At 40.1% G+C, this 20,183-nt stretch overlaps 4 protein-coding genes across 7 annotated transcripts in view; 3 read left to right on the top strand and 1 right to left on the bottom strand.

Annotated features, from left to right (window-relative positions):
- The first annotated feature begins 2,401 nt into the window (after window positions 1-2,401).
- On the top strand, window positions 2,402-9,880 carry abhd6b (abhydrolase domain containing 6, acylglycerol lipase b). Of its 2 annotated transcripts, XM_086069544.1 has the most exons (9): window positions 2,402-2,767; window positions 2,869-3,000; window positions 3,097-3,253; window positions 5,237-5,350; window positions 5,427-5,559; window positions 7,558-7,715; window positions 7,797-7,851; window positions 7,938-8,038; window positions 8,908-9,880. In XM_086069544.1, the coding sequence occupies exons 2-9, from the start codon at window positions 2,876-2,878 to the stop codon at window positions 9,085-9,087; spliced, it is 1,023 nt and encodes a 340-aa protein (XP_085925670.1). In that variant the 5' UTR covers window positions 2,402-2,767; window positions 2,869-2,875; the 3' UTR covers window positions 9,088-9,880. The 2 variants fall into 2 exon arrangements, with proteins under 2 accessions (XP_085925670.1, XP_085925669.1); XM_086069543.1 differs by having other exon boundaries at window positions 2,402-3,000.
- Window positions 9,881-10,067: 187 nt separating this feature from the next.
- Window positions 10,068-16,000, top strand: kctd6b (potassium channel tetramerization domain containing 6b). The gene is made up of 3 exons (XM_086069548.1): window positions 10,068-10,125; window positions 10,750-10,831; window positions 12,715-16,000. Exons 2-3 carry the CDS (start codon window positions 10,805-10,807, stop codon window positions 13,399-13,401), a joined length of 714 nt encoding a protein of 237 aa, XP_085925674.1. The 5' UTR covers window positions 10,068-10,125; window positions 10,750-10,804; the 3' UTR covers window positions 13,402-16,000.
- Window positions 16,001-16,742: 742 nt separating this feature from the next.
- Window positions 16,743-20,125, top strand: uqcc5 (ubiquinol-cytochrome c reductase complex assembly factor 5). Of its 3 annotated transcripts, XR_015094160.1 has the most exons (4): window positions 16,743-17,038; window positions 18,016-18,114; window positions 18,533-18,627; window positions 19,113-20,125. XR_015094160.1 is itself a non-coding variant. In XM_086069550.1 (3 exons), exons 1-2 carry the CDS (start codon window positions 16,885-16,887, stop codon window positions 18,105-18,107), a joined length of 246 nt encoding a protein of 81 aa, XP_085925676.1. In that variant the 5' UTR covers window positions 16,743-16,884; the 3' UTR covers window positions 18,108-18,114; window positions 18,533-19,105. The 3 variants fall into 3 exon arrangements, 2 of the variants coding, with proteins under 2 accessions (XP_085925676.1, XP_085925675.1); XM_086069550.1 differs by lacking the exon at window positions 19,113-20,125 and having other exon boundaries at window positions 18,533-19,105; XM_086069549.1 differs by lacking the exons at window positions 18,533-18,627; window positions 19,113-20,125 and having other exon boundaries at window positions 16,747-17,038; window positions 18,016-18,448.
- ognb (osteoglycin, paralog b) overlaps window positions 18,195-20,183 on the bottom strand; it is a 3,222-nt gene continuing 1,233 nt past the window's right edge. Inside the window, exons 5-6 of the mRNA XM_086069545.1 lie at window positions 19,923-20,015; window positions 18,195-18,699 (exon numbers count right to left, since the gene is read on the bottom strand). Coding sequence (XP_085925671.1) covers window positions 18,529-18,699; window positions 19,923-20,015 — 264 coding nt within the window. The 3' untranslated portion in view covers window positions 18,195-18,528. The remainder of the gene's footprint in view (window positions 18,700-19,922; window positions 20,016-20,183) is intronic.

The raw sequence follows: 20,183 nt of genomic DNA on the forward strand, positions 1-20,183 counted from the left end.
ATTAACAAAAAAAACACAATTTTACCATCTGATGGTTTGCTGAGAAGATGGTTTTGATTTCCAGCTCAACAAAATTGCCATGTTGACAGCCATCTTGTCACCACCACTGGCTCATGTAAGTGCAATATTCATCCACGAGATGACCCCATGCAGGGGTCAGAAGTGGCCCTCTGGACTTTTGAAGTAACATTTGTAAAAAAAAATTGTTATTATTTGTTATTTGAGTAGCGGCCAAATTTGACCCCGTGGGTTCTCCAGGGTTAAAAGAGATTCATGGACTACTCCCTCTAAATTGTGAGCCAGTCTCTTGGGGGAAAATAATAATAATAAAAAAAAAACAGCATGCATGTACACAATCATGGAGTGTTTAAAAAAAAATAGTAATAAAAAATCTTTCAAATCCTGTTTGTAACGTGCCGGGTGACACGTATTGACGTTAGGCGCGGGTAGCGCACATGGAAGGCACACTGGAACAAAACTGGTGGACATGAGAGGGGCAACGACGCGCGCTTATACCTCAACACGGGAACGAAACAGAACGGTGCCAACGCTCTCGGATGTCAGGCCATTCTCCCGACCTCCCGAGTGCACCAACCAATGAATAATAGATAGGTAAATGAGTCGACAAAATTTATGGCGTTAGTGGGTTAAAATTTGACCGTACAGCGGAACAAAAACAAACAAATGGACAGCCAGACCAACGAATAGCCTGACCAGCAGCCTTTTAAGCTGTGGCCACTAAACGACCACAGCTTGTCCCGCACCTGAAGCCAATGCGGCAATCAGCGCTCCCCCCCCCCCCCTCGCCACACATAGACGGCAATGGAGCAGATGCCGCCGACTTGCGGGTTTTACACATCAGCGCCGTTCCAACACTTGCACCCGCGCCCCCCAGCGGGAGGGCGTCTCGGCTGTCTGAAATGCTTGGGACACTGAGGCGGACGCTGCACACTCGCGCCCGTCGACGGGAACGCGCAACCGAGCGGCACAAAGGCGGAAGCGCAAGTACTGGGACGCGGCCCACACGTCGCAAACCGGAAACGGAAACAAAGTTGATGGGGGAAAAGTCGGAAGCTGAACTATTGTCAGCACAGTGACGCGTGCGTGCGTGCGTGCGTGCGTGCGTGCGTGCGTGCGTGCGTGCGTTGCTACATTTGAGATGTCTCAATACTCCGCGACGTCATCACCGACCATGCGCGCCCGCCGCTGTCGTTTACGTTCTTGTGGATGCGGCTAATGCGACGGGCGCGGTTTGTGGAATAACATGACAGACCTAAATATAAGAAAAACTCCCAGGCTGTGCGAGCATCTCTGCCCATTTGTTCTGCTCCAGTTTGTTCTGTATGTAGGTCATCAGTAGAGGTCCAGCGTTGCAGGCAGCAAAAAGGCCCGCTCTGCACGCGATCAGAGCGTTGCACGGTCGTTTTGCGCTGCGTGGGTTCAATGTAAGGATTTGCACCTGCTGTATTAATTGAACTTTACGTCCACTGTGCCACGCGTGGCCTAGAAAGTTGAGTCGTGCTTTTGCTATTTGATCATCAAGCGAATGAACTGAGACATCTGAGGACGTGTTGATGGTTTTATCGTAATATAAGCATTCATCATGTAATGCAGGATCCAAACGCGTATGCAGCTGCATCCTGCTTAGAACCTCTCAGAAGTGAGGCTTACATTGACAAGCACTTAAAAAAAAAAAAAGTTTATGCAAGCATGTTTTTATTTTTTAGTACGACCATGTAAAATTATTTTGGTAGCTCAGCTGGGATGCCTCAGATGTCATTTCTTGTTATTGTAAATTGCACACATTTTGTCTCTCTCATGACACCCAGTGGGTGTATTTAGTACTTGGAACCAAACCCATTTGTTCAACAATCCACACAATAATATACGGAAACGTATTGCTTTCACTTAAAAAAACTAAACAAAAAAACCCTTTTTTACTGAATAATTTTGGGGGGCAGCTTTGTTTTTTGTGATATTTTTTTTTGTTTTCTTGAATATTTTTTTCTGTTATTAAAAAATATCAAAGGGGTGGGGGTGGAGTGGTGAAATATTCAGAAAAACGGGGAAATTACTTTTAAAAAAGGAAAAAATTACTCTGAAAAACAGAAGCTGGTGCTCTGTTTAAAACTAACTGTTTTTCTGATTTATTATTTTTTTGTATTTTTTACTGCATATTTTTCTCGTAAAAAAAAAAGAATATATTTTTTTAAATCAGAAAAACAGGAGGAAAAAACGGAAAAAAATATTCCGAAAAGGGAGAAAAAAATATTTCGATAAAACAGAAGTTAACAGTTTATATATATATATATATATATATATATATATATATATATATATATATATATATATATATATATATAATACTTTTTGACAGAAAAAAATATGGAGTAAAACACAAAAGAAGCAACGATCCACCCCAAAACTTGCCAGAAAAACAGTTTTGTTTTCTTTTCAAGTGAATGCAAAACGCTTACGTACTCAATACAAGTCGATATATTATGAAGAAGTATTTAACAGCACATTTTCAAATTTGCTGTTGCTCTGTTGTGTGTTTTCGCCAAGGTAATTTGCAAAATTCCGTTTCAGTACGTTCACTTTAAAAGATTGACCGAATAATCTAGTGGCCCGGTCCCCCCCGCCCCATGATGACGATTAATCAATGAGTTTATCTAGTGCCAGCATAATCCCGCGGGACGAACGGCACACCACAAGGATGAAGCATTTGTAAATTTCTGAAATTCAAGGACGGAAAATCAACGGAATAGTAAGTCCACTTTGTTTTTAAAGTCAAAGCTTTTTGAATCATGTCCTGCTCTCGGCAAAACTTTTGATGAACGTTTGAAAGCTGTCATTTGTTTTACTCAGGAAAGACATGGCAGCAGAATTAGACATTGTGAATCTGTTCATAATTGCCGGGGGGACGCTGGCTATTCCCCTTTTGGCATTCGTCGCTTCCTTCCTTCTGTGGCCATCGGCGCTCATTAAAGTCTACTATTGGTAAGCTTGACAAGTTTGTATTTGAGGACGTTTTCCTAACACAAGTCAAAATGTTTGGATGCTAAAAAACGGCATCATTTGTGCTTGATGGCGCAGGTACTGGAGGAGGACTCTGGGCCTCCAGGTCCGCTATGCAGACTGCGGTGGCTACCGCTTCTGTTACTCCTGCCGAGGAAAGCCCGGGATGAGGCCGTCCATTTTGATGCTGCACAGCTTCTCCGCTCACAAAGACACTTGGCTCACACTTGTCAAGGTTAGCCGGTAGTGTAGTGGCAAGCGCTTGGTTTGCGATCGCACCATCGGTCTATTGTGGTCCAAAATGGAAAGACAAGCAAGATTTGACACGTAGAGAGCGACTCGTATTCATTTGTTCATTTTTTTTTTCCTGCAAAACAGTTCAGTTAGCAAATGTTGATTTGCTAAGATGAGCACAAGAAGTTGACATAATGTGTGACGACAAGCGGAAGTAAAACAGTGTTTCACTTTATGACAGCTGAGCTTGGTGTACTTTAACAAAAACAAAGTTGACTTTTTTTTGTTCTAAAATTTGCCTAAAGGCTACTTGGCAGTTAGCATGCTGGTAGTCAGCTGCCATTTCGGTAATCAAAGAATACTAAATTCCTAAAGTGTATAAATGTCTCACATAATACTACGGCAACAATTGACAGATAAATCGGTGCTAAGTAGAAGTTACTCATATTTTTGTCAAGAAATATTTATGGTTAATATGAGCCGTTTTTATCCATCTCAGGGGCGGCCATTTTGCTAGGCTTTTTAATTGTATTTAATTTAATTTATTTTTACTCTGTAGCACTTGAAGATAGTTGAAATATAAAGTGCATTACAAAAAATATATTATTATTATGACTATTATTAATTTATATTCCACTAACACAATTTTAACCAGAATACCATATTTAGTAGGGATATAACGATAATGGCAATATCGCGATATTAAAACGACCACAATATATCGTCGTCATCATGTCACAATATTAAGAGCAGCAGATCTTTAAAAAAAAAAAAGGCAAGTTGATTTCCATTTGTGCCGTTCTAGCACCCTCTGGTGGCTGTTTTTTTAGTGCAGTCAAATTTTCATACGGCATGTTTTGTGGCCCTTCTATGTTTAAAATGCACGCTATTGGTCAAATCAAGGGGAGCCTGATAAGTGCTTCAATAATATTAAGTCTTATTAGAGATTGCAGCTTGTTTATATGCATTGCTGTTAAGTACAAAAGTATAATATTGTGTGCGTGTTTTTTTTTTTGTATGAGCTAAAAAAAAAAGAAATTGTATCGCCAAACTCCTCACAATATTGTGATGATAATAATAAGTAGGGATGGGCGAGTATCGGTGCCGATACCAGCCTTATTTCAAGGTACCTGTATCGGAAGGCCCTCTCGTGGCCCTTTTGCAATCAGGAATTAGAAATTAGATTTGAAAATTTGCTATAAATTTCATGCAAATTTAAGGGAAAATACTATATTGGGATATATTTGTCATTCTTTAAAATTATCTGTCAGTTTTTGGGGGGAGATCTGTCTGATATTACTCAGTGGCGCATTTGCTAAATTGCCTTGTCTAGTAACCAGGAGGTCGCGGGTTTGAATCCCACCTCCAACTGTACATTGCAAATATATACCAACGGACTATCATTAGTTCCACTTTTCCATCTAACTATATGGAGGGTACTACATGCCTAGGTGGCGATATTGAGTGATCTTTTTTTTTTTTGCATTTTTCAACCGGATATTATTAGTTCCAGTTTTCCATCTAAACGAATGGAGGGTACTTTCAGATAACACTCACATTGCCATCCAAATTTCAACTTGCTTCAAAAATTCAGGCCTGCCTGGTTCAAGTGTTTTTTTTATTCATTTATCTTTCAACTACAATGAATACTTTCCCATCATTTAACTTTCAATTTACTTCATAAGCATTCGGCTGTTAGCTTTCAGCATTCCCACGCAATTTCTGCAGAAATTGCACTTGGTCTAAGCATTAACGCTTATAATATCAAAGGGCACAGAACAGACTGTGTATCTATCAGGAGTGAGATCAACTTTGCTCGATTGCGAAAGCCGCAATCTCCATCTTTTCCTTGCCAAATGTTCGGTCTCGTTAACCCGGTCCATAAGGTCTGCCGGCATTTGTCTCAGCTCAGGGTGTTCGAAGTGTACCGGGAATGTTGTGTTAGTTCAAAATAATCTACATTGAGCTGTATTGTCTCCATTAGTACCTACCAAAACATCTGCACATTGTTTGCGTGGACATGCCAGGCCACGAGGGTACGAGCCGCACCAACACGGAGGATTATTCCATCGTGGGGCAGGCCAGGAGGATTCATCAGGTGAAGAAAATACAAAAGATCAGCCGCTTCCACGTTTCCCCTCTGAACGTCCCTTTTGGTGCCTCCTTCTTCGCAGTTTGTGGAAACCATTCGCTTAAACCGCAAAGCTTTCCACGTGGTTGGGACCTCCATGGGGGGAAATGTCGCTGGGGTGTACGCCGCCACCTACCCCAAAGAAATTTGCAGCATGACGCTCATTTGTCCAGATGGTCAGTTTATGTGTGTGTGTGTTTTTGTACATACTACATTGTAAGGACCAAAAGACGACTTTAACCAACAGATTGAGGACATTTTTGTGAAGTGAGGACATTTTGGCTCAAGACCTCTTTTTGAGGGTCAAGACTTGGTTTTAAAGTTTAGGTTTGAATTAGGTTATGGTTGAGGTTAGGGTAAGGAATGGGGGGAGGCAATCATTTTTGATGGTTGGGGTTAGGGGGAGGGGCTAGGAAATGCATTATGTCAATGGATGTCCTCACAATTATATAAGTACAAGTGTGTGTGTTTTGTCTCCATCTCTCTAAATACATGTACTAAATACATTAACATTGAAGTATTTAGAAAAAAATACTAAGAAACTGGGTAGTAACTTTCAAAGTTTTTTTAAATAGTATATTTTCAAATTCAAATACTACCAAAAAATATCACTTTAAAATAATATTCTGTTCATAAAGGAAACTTCAGCTGTAAAAAAAAAAAAAAAAAATCGTAAAGTGGAAGTCAACCTTAAACATTTCTTGACAATATTATGTGACCTCACTAGTCTAATAAACATTACATTCTGAATAACTCAGCCATTTTCAATGAAGCAACCTCCTTCGCTCCCGGCTGTTTGACTGATTTTGCAAGGCACACAGAATATTCTATTCTATTGCTATAAAAACTTGGAACCTAACAAAAGAAAGATTAGAGTCTCTTTTTTTTTCATCAGCAATGAGCATTAGAATATAGCAATGTTTCATCAATATTCACAAACCTGTTGAAAACACTGACAAAAAGGTTGTTGCAACATGGCCTTATCTTATTTCTCTTATACTCTGCTGCCACCTCCTGGACGGTTTTTGTAATAACTACCATTGCTTTAAGCCACCTCTTCATGTCAGAAACTGTATCAAAGTATGCTCTAGCATTTAAAAAAAAACGAGAGCTGTCAAACAGTAAAAAAAAAAAAAAATCAGATTAATGACATCTTAGAATTTGGATTAATCACAATTAATTGATTTATTAAAAATACTTTTTTATCAATACATTTTTGCCGCCCAAATTTGAAGAGCACCGGTTATGTTATTTTTTCCTACATTTAATGTTATGAGGATGTCAGATTTTTTGATCCACTGCACGCTCTCCTCATGCACTCCACTTGCATCATTTAAAATGGAATAAAAATGACCCCAGTAGTTTGACATGAACAAATATTCTAAACGTCATACGCAAACGTTTATTAAATGCTTGACTTGAATGCATGTCGTTATGTTCATTGCTCAAACCTTGCTACCTTTGACGTAACCATCCGCTGTCATGCCAAAGGATCATCTGTGGTCAAAATTAATGGTGTGATTAATCTGCATTAATACATGATTAATGCGATATTTCTTTGTGATTAATTAATTAGTTAACGCTTTAACAGCACTAAAAAAAAAAATGTATAAAAACGTTTTTTTACGACTGAAGATGACATCACACTTGCTCGGGTAGCTCAGCTTCAGAAAACAGATGAGCTGTGATTGGTTGTCTAAATATAGTATTACATGAGTTGTGATGGCAATTCCATCCATTTTTGGGGGCGGCCATTTTGCCACTTGCTGTCGCCTGAAGATGACATCACACTTGCTCAGGGCTCAGGCGACGACCAATCACAGCGCGCCTGTTTTCTGAAGCTGAGCTGTGATTGGTTGTTACCTGAGAAACCGTGATGTCATCTTCAGGTGACAGCAAGTGGCAAAATGGCCGCCCCCTCAGATGGATAAAACCGGCTGCATTTTGCAATATCAACCAGAATAACATATTTAGACCAGTGGGGGCTTCATAGAACATGTTATTGTTGAAAAAAATATATAATAATAATAAAAAATAAAAAGTTGACTTCCCCTTTAAATTCAAATTTAGTTAACATCTGAACAGTTACTTGAGTAAATGTAGCCGCTTACGACCCACCTGGGGTTGTTTGCATGCAAAACAATCACAATCATATCTTCTTATCCATGGTGAAGGTATCAAGCATCCATGTGAGAGCAAGTTCGATAATCATCTGCAAGATCTGGAAAGTAGCAATTACACGCTGAATATCCCGCTCATCCCAACCACGCCGGAGGAGATGGAGGACATGTTCAAACTGTGTTCGCATGTTCGCTTTAAGATACCGCAACAGGTCAGCTTCAGCTTCAGGAAGATCTTTCATAAAGTGTTCAAAATTTGCATCATGTCAAGCCGTGCGGGTCGTCTTGTCTAGATTCTTCAAGGACTCGTGGACGTCCGAGAGCCTCACAACTCTTTTTATGAAGAAGGTTAGTTCATTTCAGTTCTTTAGTTTTGCTTTTATCATCATCAAAAAAACAACAACATTATAATTGTATTTCCTTTTGTCAAACAGTGTTTCTGGAGATTGTGAGTGAGAAATCCAGATATGCGCTGCAGGAACACTTGCATCTCATTACTGCACCTGTACAGGTGTTGTGGGGCAAGCAGGACCAGGTACAGGAAATGATGTGGACCATCAAGTACAGCCTGCTTAGTTCGACATGTCCCTGTATTGTCTCTCGATACTGATAACATCCGAGATGACTCATTCAAACACCGGAAACTCTATTTTCAAGCTTGACTCAACATTTTTTAGTGACGTTCAGCCTGTGAAATATTTTTTTGCAGCCCCGAACCAGCCGCGATGCTTTTCTAAATGAAGAAGAAAAAAAAAAAATCTAATCCCATAAAACAAAGTGCTGTGCCATCATTGTCTGATTTATTCAACTTTGGAACTCTATTTGTATTTATGTGGTCTCTTCAACTATTTGGAAATAAGAAGAGATAACTCATAGATAAATAAATAAATAAATAATGTTATTGTAACTAAAGATTGGTGCACATACAGATTATTCTCACCATAAAGTGTCATCATCTTTTGGGCTGATAGTAAAGCTCTGTTCTCAAAATAAAAAAATCAACTACATTTTAAATCAAGTTTTCAAGTGATTAACGGGTGATTCTCGCTGGCATATGACAACTTCTGCTATGGGGGAGATGCTGTTTTTTTTAGGATTCTGAAATTGAATAGCCTACTATATCAAATTAATTTGATCAACTTCTAATTCTGAAATATTTACATATACTTTTTAGATATATTTTAGGCTTCTTTTTGAGTACCTTGAAAAGCGCTATACAAAATAAATGTATTATTATTAAAATCTCACGTAACCCTATTTGAGAACCACTGATTTACAACAATTGTTTAAAAAAAAAATGCATTGTCAGGCAAGGTTTTAATTAGTATTTGTCAGCCGTGTTCCAAAAAACAGGTTAATATCAGCATAAATATATATATTTTTTTTTAATGTTTCCCACCCCAGGTGGTGGATGTATCCGGAGCCACCGTCATCACAGAAATCTTGCCAGGCTGCAGAGTGGAGCTGCTGGAGAACTGTGGCCACTCGGTGGTGCTGGAGCGGCCTTGCCGCACAGCCAAACTCATCCTAGAGTTCATCATCCTGCAGCAGGAAGCAAGAGGCGGCACAAAGAAATCATCCTGACACCAAATCGTGTATGTGTGTGAGCGACTTCACTGGTCCCTTGTTTATAAGAAATAATATTAAGAAACTATATGGGGAGCAAAGTTAGTTTGCTCTGGTGCTTGATTGGAGTGGAGAGCACTGTGCAGTTATCAGGCATTACGGTAATTTTCCATTTATAATTTCAATTTTCTAATGAGTTATATGAATACAGATGATTGGAGTTTTAGTAAATAGGTAGCACGGCGTTGTAATGGTTAGCATGTGTGCCTCATGGTTTTGGCGTTCTGGGTCCGAATATTGGCGGCCCAAAGACAGACCTTGGACCGGTCCCCACCAGCTCACGCGTACAAATGGACTAATAACCATTCACGCTCACATTCAGACAAAATTAAAAATATATAATCATAATGTCATTGGGAATGGATCTGGTGGAAACCTTGGCAAGCAAAGGGAGGACCAGGTGTGAACCCTCAACTTTACACAAATAAATGCAGATACCTGAAAAATCGTTTTGTTACTAATTTACTTCCCACCACTGCCAAGAAATTAGCAATGTATCTAAATTGGACTGCTTGATTATGAAGATAATATAAATCACGATTCATTTGGTAATTGTAATCACGATTAGGACAGTCATTTCTTTTTTTGATACAAAACAAGAAAATGTTTAAACATGTAAAAAATATATATATATTTGAAACATTTAATTATGCAGGTTCCTTTTGGATTAAAAGTGAAAAATGTCTTTAACAAACAAGAAAAGTCAGTTTGCCTCGATTCAAACTTGTTAATAATGTGACGTAAGTTTGTGTAACATCAAACGGCGAAATCGAGGTCTCGTCAAATATTTTATTTTGAAATAAAGCTGCAGTGGGGTTTTGCCGTAACGACGCGTGTAAACGAGCAGGACAAATCCGCGCGCGCGTTTTTTGTATGCGTGTCGGATTGCTCGGCTGCGGTGAACATCGTTGACCGCCTGGCATCTGCAGCGCGCAGCACCGACGTCGGGCCGCTCGTTTGCGGCGAAAGGAAGACCTCGTCGAAAAGAGCGAGTCGGTAAGCTTGCGTTTCGTCTCTTCCGGCGCGTCTCAAATGCTCAACTTGGAAGACGCAAATCCCGAGTCGTAACATCGGCGACAGCGAGAACCCGCTAGCATTACTAGCTAGCAGGCTAGCTAGGCGCTGGATAGCATCAACTGTTCTTGCAATTGAAGTTTACGTGACGTTTATGGAGAAAAGTTCTCATTTGAAATGCTTCCCACTTTGGTGTTACGCTAGCGCACGCGGTTCTGGCAAGTGAACAAAAACATTTGCTTGCGTGAAGGAAAGTGAAAGGTGGGCAGTGGTTAGCACATCTGCACCAAAGTTCTGACCCAGTGCGCGGGTTCGAAACCGAACCGTCCTCTGCCGTTTTTTTCTCCGGCTTCTCAATTCAAGGTGAACACCAACTGCGACGGGCGACATAAATACGATTTAAATGTGTTTCTATGAATATTGTGCATTTGACTCCGTGTGATGGTAGTGACGTGCAACCACTTGCTAATATGATAAGCGACAACTTAATTGAACCTGACACAGCCACATCGCATTCACTGAAGTTTTGTTGATGGATGGCGATTGGACTGAGCTCGCACTAACTTCATTGAGGGTTTGTTTATATGTTTGCTTGACATGTGAAAGGGAATTGAGCCACATCACGTTTGTTGGTCCTGACCAAGTGGGTACTTCTCTACAAATGGATAATGGAGGCTGGGGCCATAGGGTAAGAGATGCTTGCAAAGCTATGACATCACACCCACTCACAATGTCGTCTTCCCTCGAGTCATGTTTCTATTATTATTATTTTTTTTTTGATTTTACTTTCCGATCGTATGGCGTCCTTGAGCTTCCGAAAGGCGCCTATCAAATCAATTGCACTATTATTCTTGTTCCAGTAAATAACAATTGAATCGAATTGAAATGCCAGTTGATTTATTTCAGTTATTACAGTTTTCAGGCTAAGTAATAGTACAAGTACTTATATTTGAGTACTTACCAAGTACAGATAGTTTTTCTAATACATTTCACTCAAATATAAGCTTGTTTTACAGTCACATCTTGTCATCGACATCGACTGTGACAAAAAAGCATTTCAGTTTTGTCGCGTCCCAGTCTGAACACGAGCGGCACGATGTTAAAAGGACTGGTCGCTGTACAAGCAGCAGCACAGATGAATTACAAATAAACCTATAAAAACGTTCTATTTCAACTCTTTTATCCCCAAAACAACCCCGACAGTGCCAGCCCATTTCCAGCATTTTCACTCATCTTTCAAGGCAAACAGAATGTTGTGTGCTTTGACTCGATGCCATATAAAAGATTGGATTCCATTCTTTTATTATAGAAAAAAAAACAAGTACCTTATTCAATTGGAGTGACATTAAGCAAAAATGGAAAAAAAATATGGTGAAAAGATCAATTTTCTGCACACTAATATTTTTTGTTTAGTGACGCTCTGTGAATCCTTGAAAACGTTCTGTTTCCTAACATCCGCCATCATTTCATGTAATGATATACAAGAGACCGTTGGAAAAAGAGACCATGCTGCCATCTGCTGGCCAGAGTTGGTGGCTGTTTTGGGATTTTACAACCCCATTCACAAAAGAAAGAAAAAAAACGTAGTTGTAGTCAATTGACGTTATTGGCGATATACAGTGGGCGTGTCCTTAACGTCAATTGATGTTTTTGGGCGGTAAAAGAGTTCAATATTGCCATGGTCCCAAAAACATATTTATACTTTTTAGTTTATTTATGCTAGAGCATACAGAAGAAGGCTTTGATGCAGCCTCTGACCTGAAGAGGTGGCTTAAAGCATATGTAGTTATTACAAATAATGGCCAGCAGGTGGCAGCAGAGCAAAAGTGATCCACCAGGGGCCTTGTTAAAAAAAGCTCATTCCTTACATTTCTAAATAGATTTGTGAATAATGATGAAACTTGGCTATATTCTAATGCTAATTGCTGCAAAACGGAAACTCTTTTTTTTTTTCTTATGAAAGTGGAGACTCTAATCTTTCATTTGGTAGGTTCCATGTTTTTATAGCAATAGAACATAATATTCAAAATCCAGTCAAACAGCTGGGAGCGAAGGGGGTTGCTTCAGTCAAAATGGCTGCGAATCAATGAGTTATGGTAAAGTCAATCAAAAACACGGCACAGTTCAATAATTTTGTTAAATTAAGACCTTAAGACAGGAAAGGCGCAATTAAAATTAGTCAGTGAGGTAAAATATTTTCAAGCTCCTTCGATAATTCTAATAATTTTGTTCAATGAATTGACTTCTATAAGAATTTAGAGGATTAGTCCACAATTTGTGAAAGAAATACGACGAGATCCACCAAATCTGTCTGCCTGCGGCTGGATCGAATCCACCTAAATTGCCGCCCGTGCCACCATTTAGACGTACTTTTTGCAAGTCTAAAACGGAGTCTATTTTTTTGCCTCCAAATTGAGTTGAGTAGACTCGACTTTCCCCAGCAGGAAAATATCCAGTCCAACCGGCCGGGAGCGAAGGGGGTTGCTTGAGTCAAAATGGCTGCCAGTCAATGAGTTAATTGTGTGACTGCATGAAACGTGTCGTCCCTCCCTCTCTCGCCTTCTGCTTTAGATGACTACTCCTGTTACCTTAAACGTAGGAGGTCACCTGTACACCACCAGCTTGTCCACACTGCAGCGTTACCCCGACTCCATGCTGGGCGCCATGTTCCGCGGGGACTTCCCCACGACCCGCGACTCGCAAGGAAACTACTTCATTGACCGCGACGGGACGCTTTTCAGGCACATCCTCAACTTCCTGCGCACGTCGGAGCTGACCCTGCCGGCCGACTTTACCGAGACGGACCTGCTGAGGAAAGAGGCCGACTTCTACCAAATCGAACCCTTGATCCATTGCTTAAGCGACCCCAAGCCGCTGTACCCTCCGGACATCTTCGAGCAGGTGGTGGAGCTTTCCAGCACGCGCAAACTGTCCAAATACTCCAACCCGGTCGCCGTTATCATCACGCAGCTGACCATAACCACCAAAGTGCACGCCCTGCTGGAGGGCATCTCCAACAACTTCACCAAGTGGAACAAGCACATGATGGACACCAGAGACTGCCAGGTGTCCTTCACCTTCGGACCGTGCGACTATCATCAGGAGGTGTCCCTGCGAGTCCATCTCATGGACTACATCATGAAGCAGGGCTTCACCATCCGGAACACGCGCGTGCACCACATGAGCGAGCGGGCCAACGAGAACACGGTCGAGCATCACTGGACTTTCTGCAGGCCGGCTCAAATAGTGGAAGACTGACGCGTTGGCGTTTCGCGGCCGGATGACCGCGCGCTCGCGGTGCCACGGAGCCGGGGTGGTTTCGGATCAGGGCCCAATCAGGATTGGTTGGTGGTGGTGGTGGTGGGGGGGGGGGGTAAACATGTCAAGCAAGCTGAAACGTACTCACACGCTGAGCCTAACTTCAAAATAAAGTCGACCAAAGAATACATCGATGGCAATGCAAACAGTCTTACTAGACTTTTACTTTGAAGTTGGGCTGCGCGATGGCTAGCTTGACTTCCCTTTTTGCCTTTTTTTGCGACCAACAACACAATACTATCCCAAACTCATGTTCAATCGCTAATTTAGGACCCGAAACCGCTAATTAATTTACGCATTGTATGATACGACAGAAGTCTCCGACGTAAGTAGCTAGCGGCTAGCTGTTAGCATTACGTACAGGTGTGCCTGTGGCTGGTCGCCGGCTTACTTGAATACTTTTCAATATATTCTGGATCATGGCTACTTTGGAATTCACTCTCCATGTTTAAAAGAAGGGAATGTGACTTAAATTGCACGCTGAGGTATTTTCATGATTTAAGAAAAAGATAAATAGAACTTTGTCTTCATTTATTTTATAAAAACACTTTTGCCCATTATAAAAAAAACAAAAAAAACATTCAACTCAAAATGGCCGTTTAGATTGTAGGAACACAACTTTGTTATTTTAGACATGGACCATCCATAAAATAAGAATGTTTCTGCCTCATATTTCACTTAAAGTTGTGTTCCTAAATCCTAAACGGCTATATTAGATATTTTTAATTATTTTTTAAATGGGGAAAAACATTTTACTAAATAAATGAAGATAAAATACTATTTAGCTTTTTTTTTTGTTTTTTTTGTTTTTTTGCTTATCCGAAAAACAATCCGATCCGTTGCACCACTACCACATATATATCATTAAAGGGAGTATTTTTCATTGTTGTATCGGAATGTTGTAGTCTACAATCGACCAATGCTTTATTTATAAACCCCTCGCCCTATAAAGCCCCTCCCATCTGTAAAACCAGTAATAATCTAAAAAGATGATTTCAAATACATGTCTGAGTGAGGATTCATAAAGCACAGCAAAAAAAAAAAAAAAAAGAAGAGCCATAATAAAGGAGTAAGCCCCGGATGCAGAATGCAGTTGGAGGCGTGGACTTAAGCATTTGACTCCGCCCAAACGGACTTTCGACCTCGAAATGCTGTCTTTCTTTCTTTCTTTCTTTCATTGTTGTTAAACTATTGCCCTGGCGTCTTTGTGCGCCATCTTATGACATCACGCTTACAGTATTGTTTGAACACTTTATTGAACAACGAAAAATAAAAACTGACCGAAACCCAAATACTAACCTCAACGGAGGAGTGTTTTTCATTTTCAATGCTCCGTAATGCGTTTTAAAAAAACAAACTCGTAAGATGGTGCATCATTAAATCTACAAATTTGGTTGGGGGGAAAAAAATGGTTTAAACCATTTTGTGAAATCCGTGTGGGCGGAGTCAAACGTTTAATTCCACCACGCGGCGCACGGCACACCTCGAACTGCATCCAGGGCTACCTGGTTTGTCGTCGCAAAAGTCCAACTTCCCATTTTCCTCGAATGCAGCATTGAGAATCCATCTTGTACTTCTCCCTCCCGCTGATACGTTCGCAATTTTTTTTTAGGTCGGACCAATCGGGCGTTGTTAATGGCGGAAGATGAAGCTGTGATGAAACCAGGAAGTGCTAAACAAACCGAACATGGACGCTGCAATTTATTCTGTTTTCGCAGAATTACTCACACTTTGTGAGAGTCGCTACGTGCTTTTTGTTCTCCGACGATGACGACAACATTTAAATCTGTTGCTGTGATTGGTCAAAACAAAAGTTTGGTAGGCGTGCGCAAGTTAACCCTATCGTCCAATCAGCTCAAAGTATTGTACCGAATGTCCCGCCTTTCCCGGGCAAATCGCCGTAGAGCAGTCCCAGATTGATATTGTGAAGAATTCCCTTGAGCGGACCGCCAGGTTATCATAAAGCACACCTTTTATTTAAAAAAGAAAGAAAAAAAGAGCCAAGATCAAGACCTTAGTCACAACAGTCTATATGTGATGCAAGTGTTGTGCATTTTGAAATGAGCAATACGTCGTGCAGCAAAAGTCACGTATGGGAAGAAGCCAGTGTCGATTGCTGCCTGTGTGCATACGATGTCATACATTTGACTTTAAGCCAATGATGTGCACTGGAAGAAGTTTAGCATGTGGGATGCTTGCTTTGGACTTCTGCAATCTTCTTGTGTTTGAGGGCTCTTGGAATTCTCCTTCCAGTGGCCCTTTGTTGAAAAATTACATTTTTGCCTCAGGAGTTGGAATGTCCAGGGGAAAAAAAGAAGAAGAAAAGATATACAGTATCTTGAAGCCATTTCTGGTGAGCCGATGGTGGAGTTTGAAAAGAAAGTCTCTTGGCTCTCTATTAAAAAAATCTCAACGGTACTTTCTTCTGTCCCGTGTAGTTGTTGCATGTGTTTCATGTACAGTATGTGTTAAGATGTGTTTGCAATTTTGTGTCATGCTGTTAGAATTGTCATCAATAAAGCCATGTTTGTGTTTGTCACTCTTTAGTTTTATGGCTTAACCTTAATTTAGGTCGAACTAGTGACCAAATGTGCAAAAGGTATGTTCACTACTCATCACCAAAAGAACAGTGAACATGCAGCTTTTGCAAACAAAATGTCAGGAAAGGCCTACTAGAACATTTGAAATTTTAGGGGTGAGGTAACTAGATGCACTTTAAATGGTCTCGAGTGTGTATATGGGTGTGGCTGGAATAGGTTCATTCTTACCACAGCCACATCTCAGTTTTAAAAGGGTGTGCACTTTTGTGCAACCATAATTTTAGTGTTTACCTCCCCATAAGTAAATTGTAGGCTACAAGTTATACGTCACATTAAGGGTGGAGAAAGTCACAGAAACGTGACATTTGAACTGGGGTGTGTACGTGCATATATATATATATATATATATATATATATATATATATATATATATATAATGCTGCAAATGAATGGCAACGTAAAGTAGCTTATCTGTTGCAATGAATGTTCGCTAGGACATGAAGTCTTATTTAGTCATTAACAAATACACATATATATATATATATATACTTAAAGTTATATTTAATAATAATAATACTGTTTAATCTGTCGATCATATTTAAAACCATCTCGCGGGGATTATTTCATCCAACCGGAAATTCGCCGTTACATCGCCGGATATTACGTCAGTTATGGGTGCGCTTGCTTCCAACGTACGTCGCTGTGATTTGAAGAAACGTTCCTCTTGGGGTTTTCAGCTGCAATACACCGCTCGGTTTTTTAAAGCAATAGGAAGAAACAAGCGCACCCTCTACTGTCTTTTGGAAGGACATTTATGAAAAGACCTCAACTGGATAACCACATTTAATTAAGTTGTGGAAACTTGTGAGGTGGCCGTCTTTTGATGTTTCGAAAGAGTACAACACTGCGATATTTTCTGGGCCTCGCACCTGGGAAACGTCGTTTTGGTCCGTATAGATTTCTTCCAGTCTTTTTTTGCATTGGAGGTGTCATGGAGTGGATCATGATCAACGTGAGGATCGGAAAAGAAACGTTCTGTAAGTGCAACTTGGCAAAGTGACACGCTCAGTTTTGTCATTTTGCTGGCGTTATCTGTCCTTGTTTTGGTGTTCACGATATGTCAAATGATCAACGCACAACCTAATATCACCACAGAAATGTGTATGTGTTTGGCAAAACTATGCTTAAATTTTTTTGATTGTTATTGTAATTATTTTTATTACCGCATTTATTTGTCTATCATATATTTTGTTTTGTTTTAACGTTGCATTAAGTTGGAATACTAATTTGAATATCAGTGTCAATGTTCAAGATTTTTGCTCAAGATTACGTTCGCTGCAATGCAACAACAAACGTCACTATATAGTTTAAAAAAAAAAGAAGAGAAAAACATTGATATTGCCTCTTTCTCATAACAGGAGAATGCCCAATGCGTTACGGCTGGAAACATTATAAAAAATAGAAGTGATAAATAGGTTTATCCTTGTCTAGATGACTATGCATGTTGGGAAACTTTTTAAAAAGTCTGACCTGCCGATACCGATTTTTGCCGATACCGATTTCTTTCATTACAAGCAACATATACCTTCAGTGTTCCAATCTTGTTTTTTTTACAATATTGGTGAAATAATACAAATGGGTTGTTTTAACTGCACATGAAGTAGTTCTCTCAAATAAAAATGAAAATCCTATTAGTCATCTCAGCAGAACAGGACAGTGGCTGACTTTCAGACCTCTGAGGAGGGAAATGAGATTGGTGGAAAAAATCTGTTTATTTTTAAGGGATCGGCCGATCACCAATCTTCCCAAATTAAGGAAATCGGGGCCGATCGATCGGCGCACCCCTACTTCAGAGCATAATGTCAACTAAACATATATGTGTGATGAAACTAAATGTTTTACTAAATCCAAAAAAGACAACACAATTATGTCAATAATTTAACAATATGGTCTGACTGTAGTTGTAAAATGTATTTGGTGATTTAATTCTCATCTGTGTCCTTTTTCCTGTCAGATGACGTCTACCGAAGAAAACGATCAGAGCGGGAGTACCAGCAGAAAGTAGCGGACGGTTCCATAGTTGCGAACGAGCCGACAGCCAAGTGAACGATACGTGCGTGGACTTGACGCATTTCATCATGGACACCATCCTTGCAATTTTGCCACAGTATCGCAAATCTCAAATCCAGGAAGTTATGGGAAAATCGTGCACATTTGATTGTTTATTCGCTTTTATACATTTGACATTTGACGTAAATGACACGTTGTTCATAAAGTTCATAAATCCTGTATGAACTGCTCGATCTGGCTTTAAATACAAAATAGCACCCGCCAAGACCGACACAATGATATTTTTGTGTTATATATTTATAAAGTATGACTTACTGTATTGACAAAGAACTGATTTTTTTTTTTTGTCATTGCTGTTGATTAAACAGTGAAGTTTATGGAGAATAGTATAAATCATCATTGGCTATATAAATGCCTAAATCCTTGACAACTGGTTGAAAAGCACATTTTGCTGATTTCAGTTGTACCATCCGATTGGCAGGCTGTGCAGGCAGACGAAGCTGTAAGGGTGCTTCCACAGCTGGATGGGGTTCCCGTCCAGTCTCACCTGGTTCAGGTTGGTTCGGATGTAGTAACTGGCGTTCCCTTGGCAGAAGGTCTCGTCTGTCAATGTTTTGATCTTGTTGTTCTGTCGGAGACACACACACACACACACACACACACACACACACACACACACACACACACACACACACACACACACACACACACACACACACACACACACACACACACCAGTCGCAAAGCCGCAGCTGATGTTTAAATGGTGGCAACGTTGTGTGAAAATGCTCTCGTGCTATTGAATTACTGTGGAAACTTCTAAGTCAGTCATTTTGGGATCTGAAAACAATGTTTTCCACAAACGCATAGGGATGAATGACCTTGAAGAAAATTCTAATTGCGATATTTTTTCAAGGTCACCTTCCCTTCCAAATTTTTTTTTATTTTTTTTTTTTTACATTTCCTACAAAAACAAGCAATCTGGAAATCTGTATTGACGATTCTGATTCTAATTTGTGCTTTTTGCCTCCATTTCTCAAGGCACCACCGTATACATAATGACCGGATAAGCCTCGCGCCCCCAATTGCCATAACCCCTGGACCAGGACCTCCCAATGGTATGATTTAAAGAGGAAGTCAACCCCCCCCCCCCCAAAAGTCTTGACAATAATATGTTCTATGAATCTAAATATGGCATTCTGGTTAATATTGTGTTAGTGGAATATGAGTTAAGCAGCAAAATCCAGCCGTTTTTATCCAACTCAGGGGGCGGCCATTTTGCCACTTGCTGTCGACTGAAGATGACATCACAGTTGCTCGGGTAACAACCAATCACAGCTCAGCTTCAGAAAGCAGATGAGCTCTGATTGTTACCCGTTTGTCTAAATGTTTTCGCATTATGTTGTGGATTATTTTTGGATTCATTATTTGATATATTGTTATTTGCATGAGAGAAAGGAAAATATGTAAATATACAACATTAGGCAAATTTTTGCCATTCTCTTCCTTCCACTTTTCTCCACCGATTCAAACCATTGCAACGTCAACATACCTTCAGTGTCAAGTTTTCACATTCCCCAAATGACTAGTTTTCCCCGAATTCGACATTTCTCAGCTCAAAAACCCCATTCAGGTGAATGAGATGGTCAGCAAAAATGCTGCGCGTCTTTCCCATTCAAAATTCTCATATTTGCAAAACGGCCGCCCGCTGAGATGGATAAAAAAAATGGCCGCATTTTCATTCATAACTCATATTCCACAAATGTCATGTTTAGACTAGTGAGGCCAAGAAATGTTTACGGTTGACTTCCCCTTTTAAGTGCCATTTAGCCTTAAAGCGTTCCAACTTACATGTAGATGCACAATGCGAAGAGACTCCGGAAGATGAGGGACAGCTGTCAGTTCATTGTTTCCAAGGTAAAGATATGACAGTCTTGTGAGTTTCTGCAACAAAGACGCTTTGTTCATTGATTTATATATATATATATATATATATATATTACACAACTGAAGCCCTTATATTTACAGTTTTATGCCGAGATGGCAAATCCAGGTCCAGAAAGTAAAAACCCTGCCACAGTTTGACTTTAGCCCCTCATGCTAGCTAGCTAG

Source organism: Leptonotus elevatus, chromosome 2 (genome assembly GCF_054856555.1).
Source record: "Leptonotus elevatus isolate MCC_2025b chromosome 2, RoL_Lele_1.0, whole genome shotgun sequence".
In the NCBI taxonomy this organism is placed as follows: Eukaryota; Metazoa; Chordata; class Actinopteri; order Syngnathiformes; family Syngnathidae; genus Leptonotus; species Leptonotus elevatus.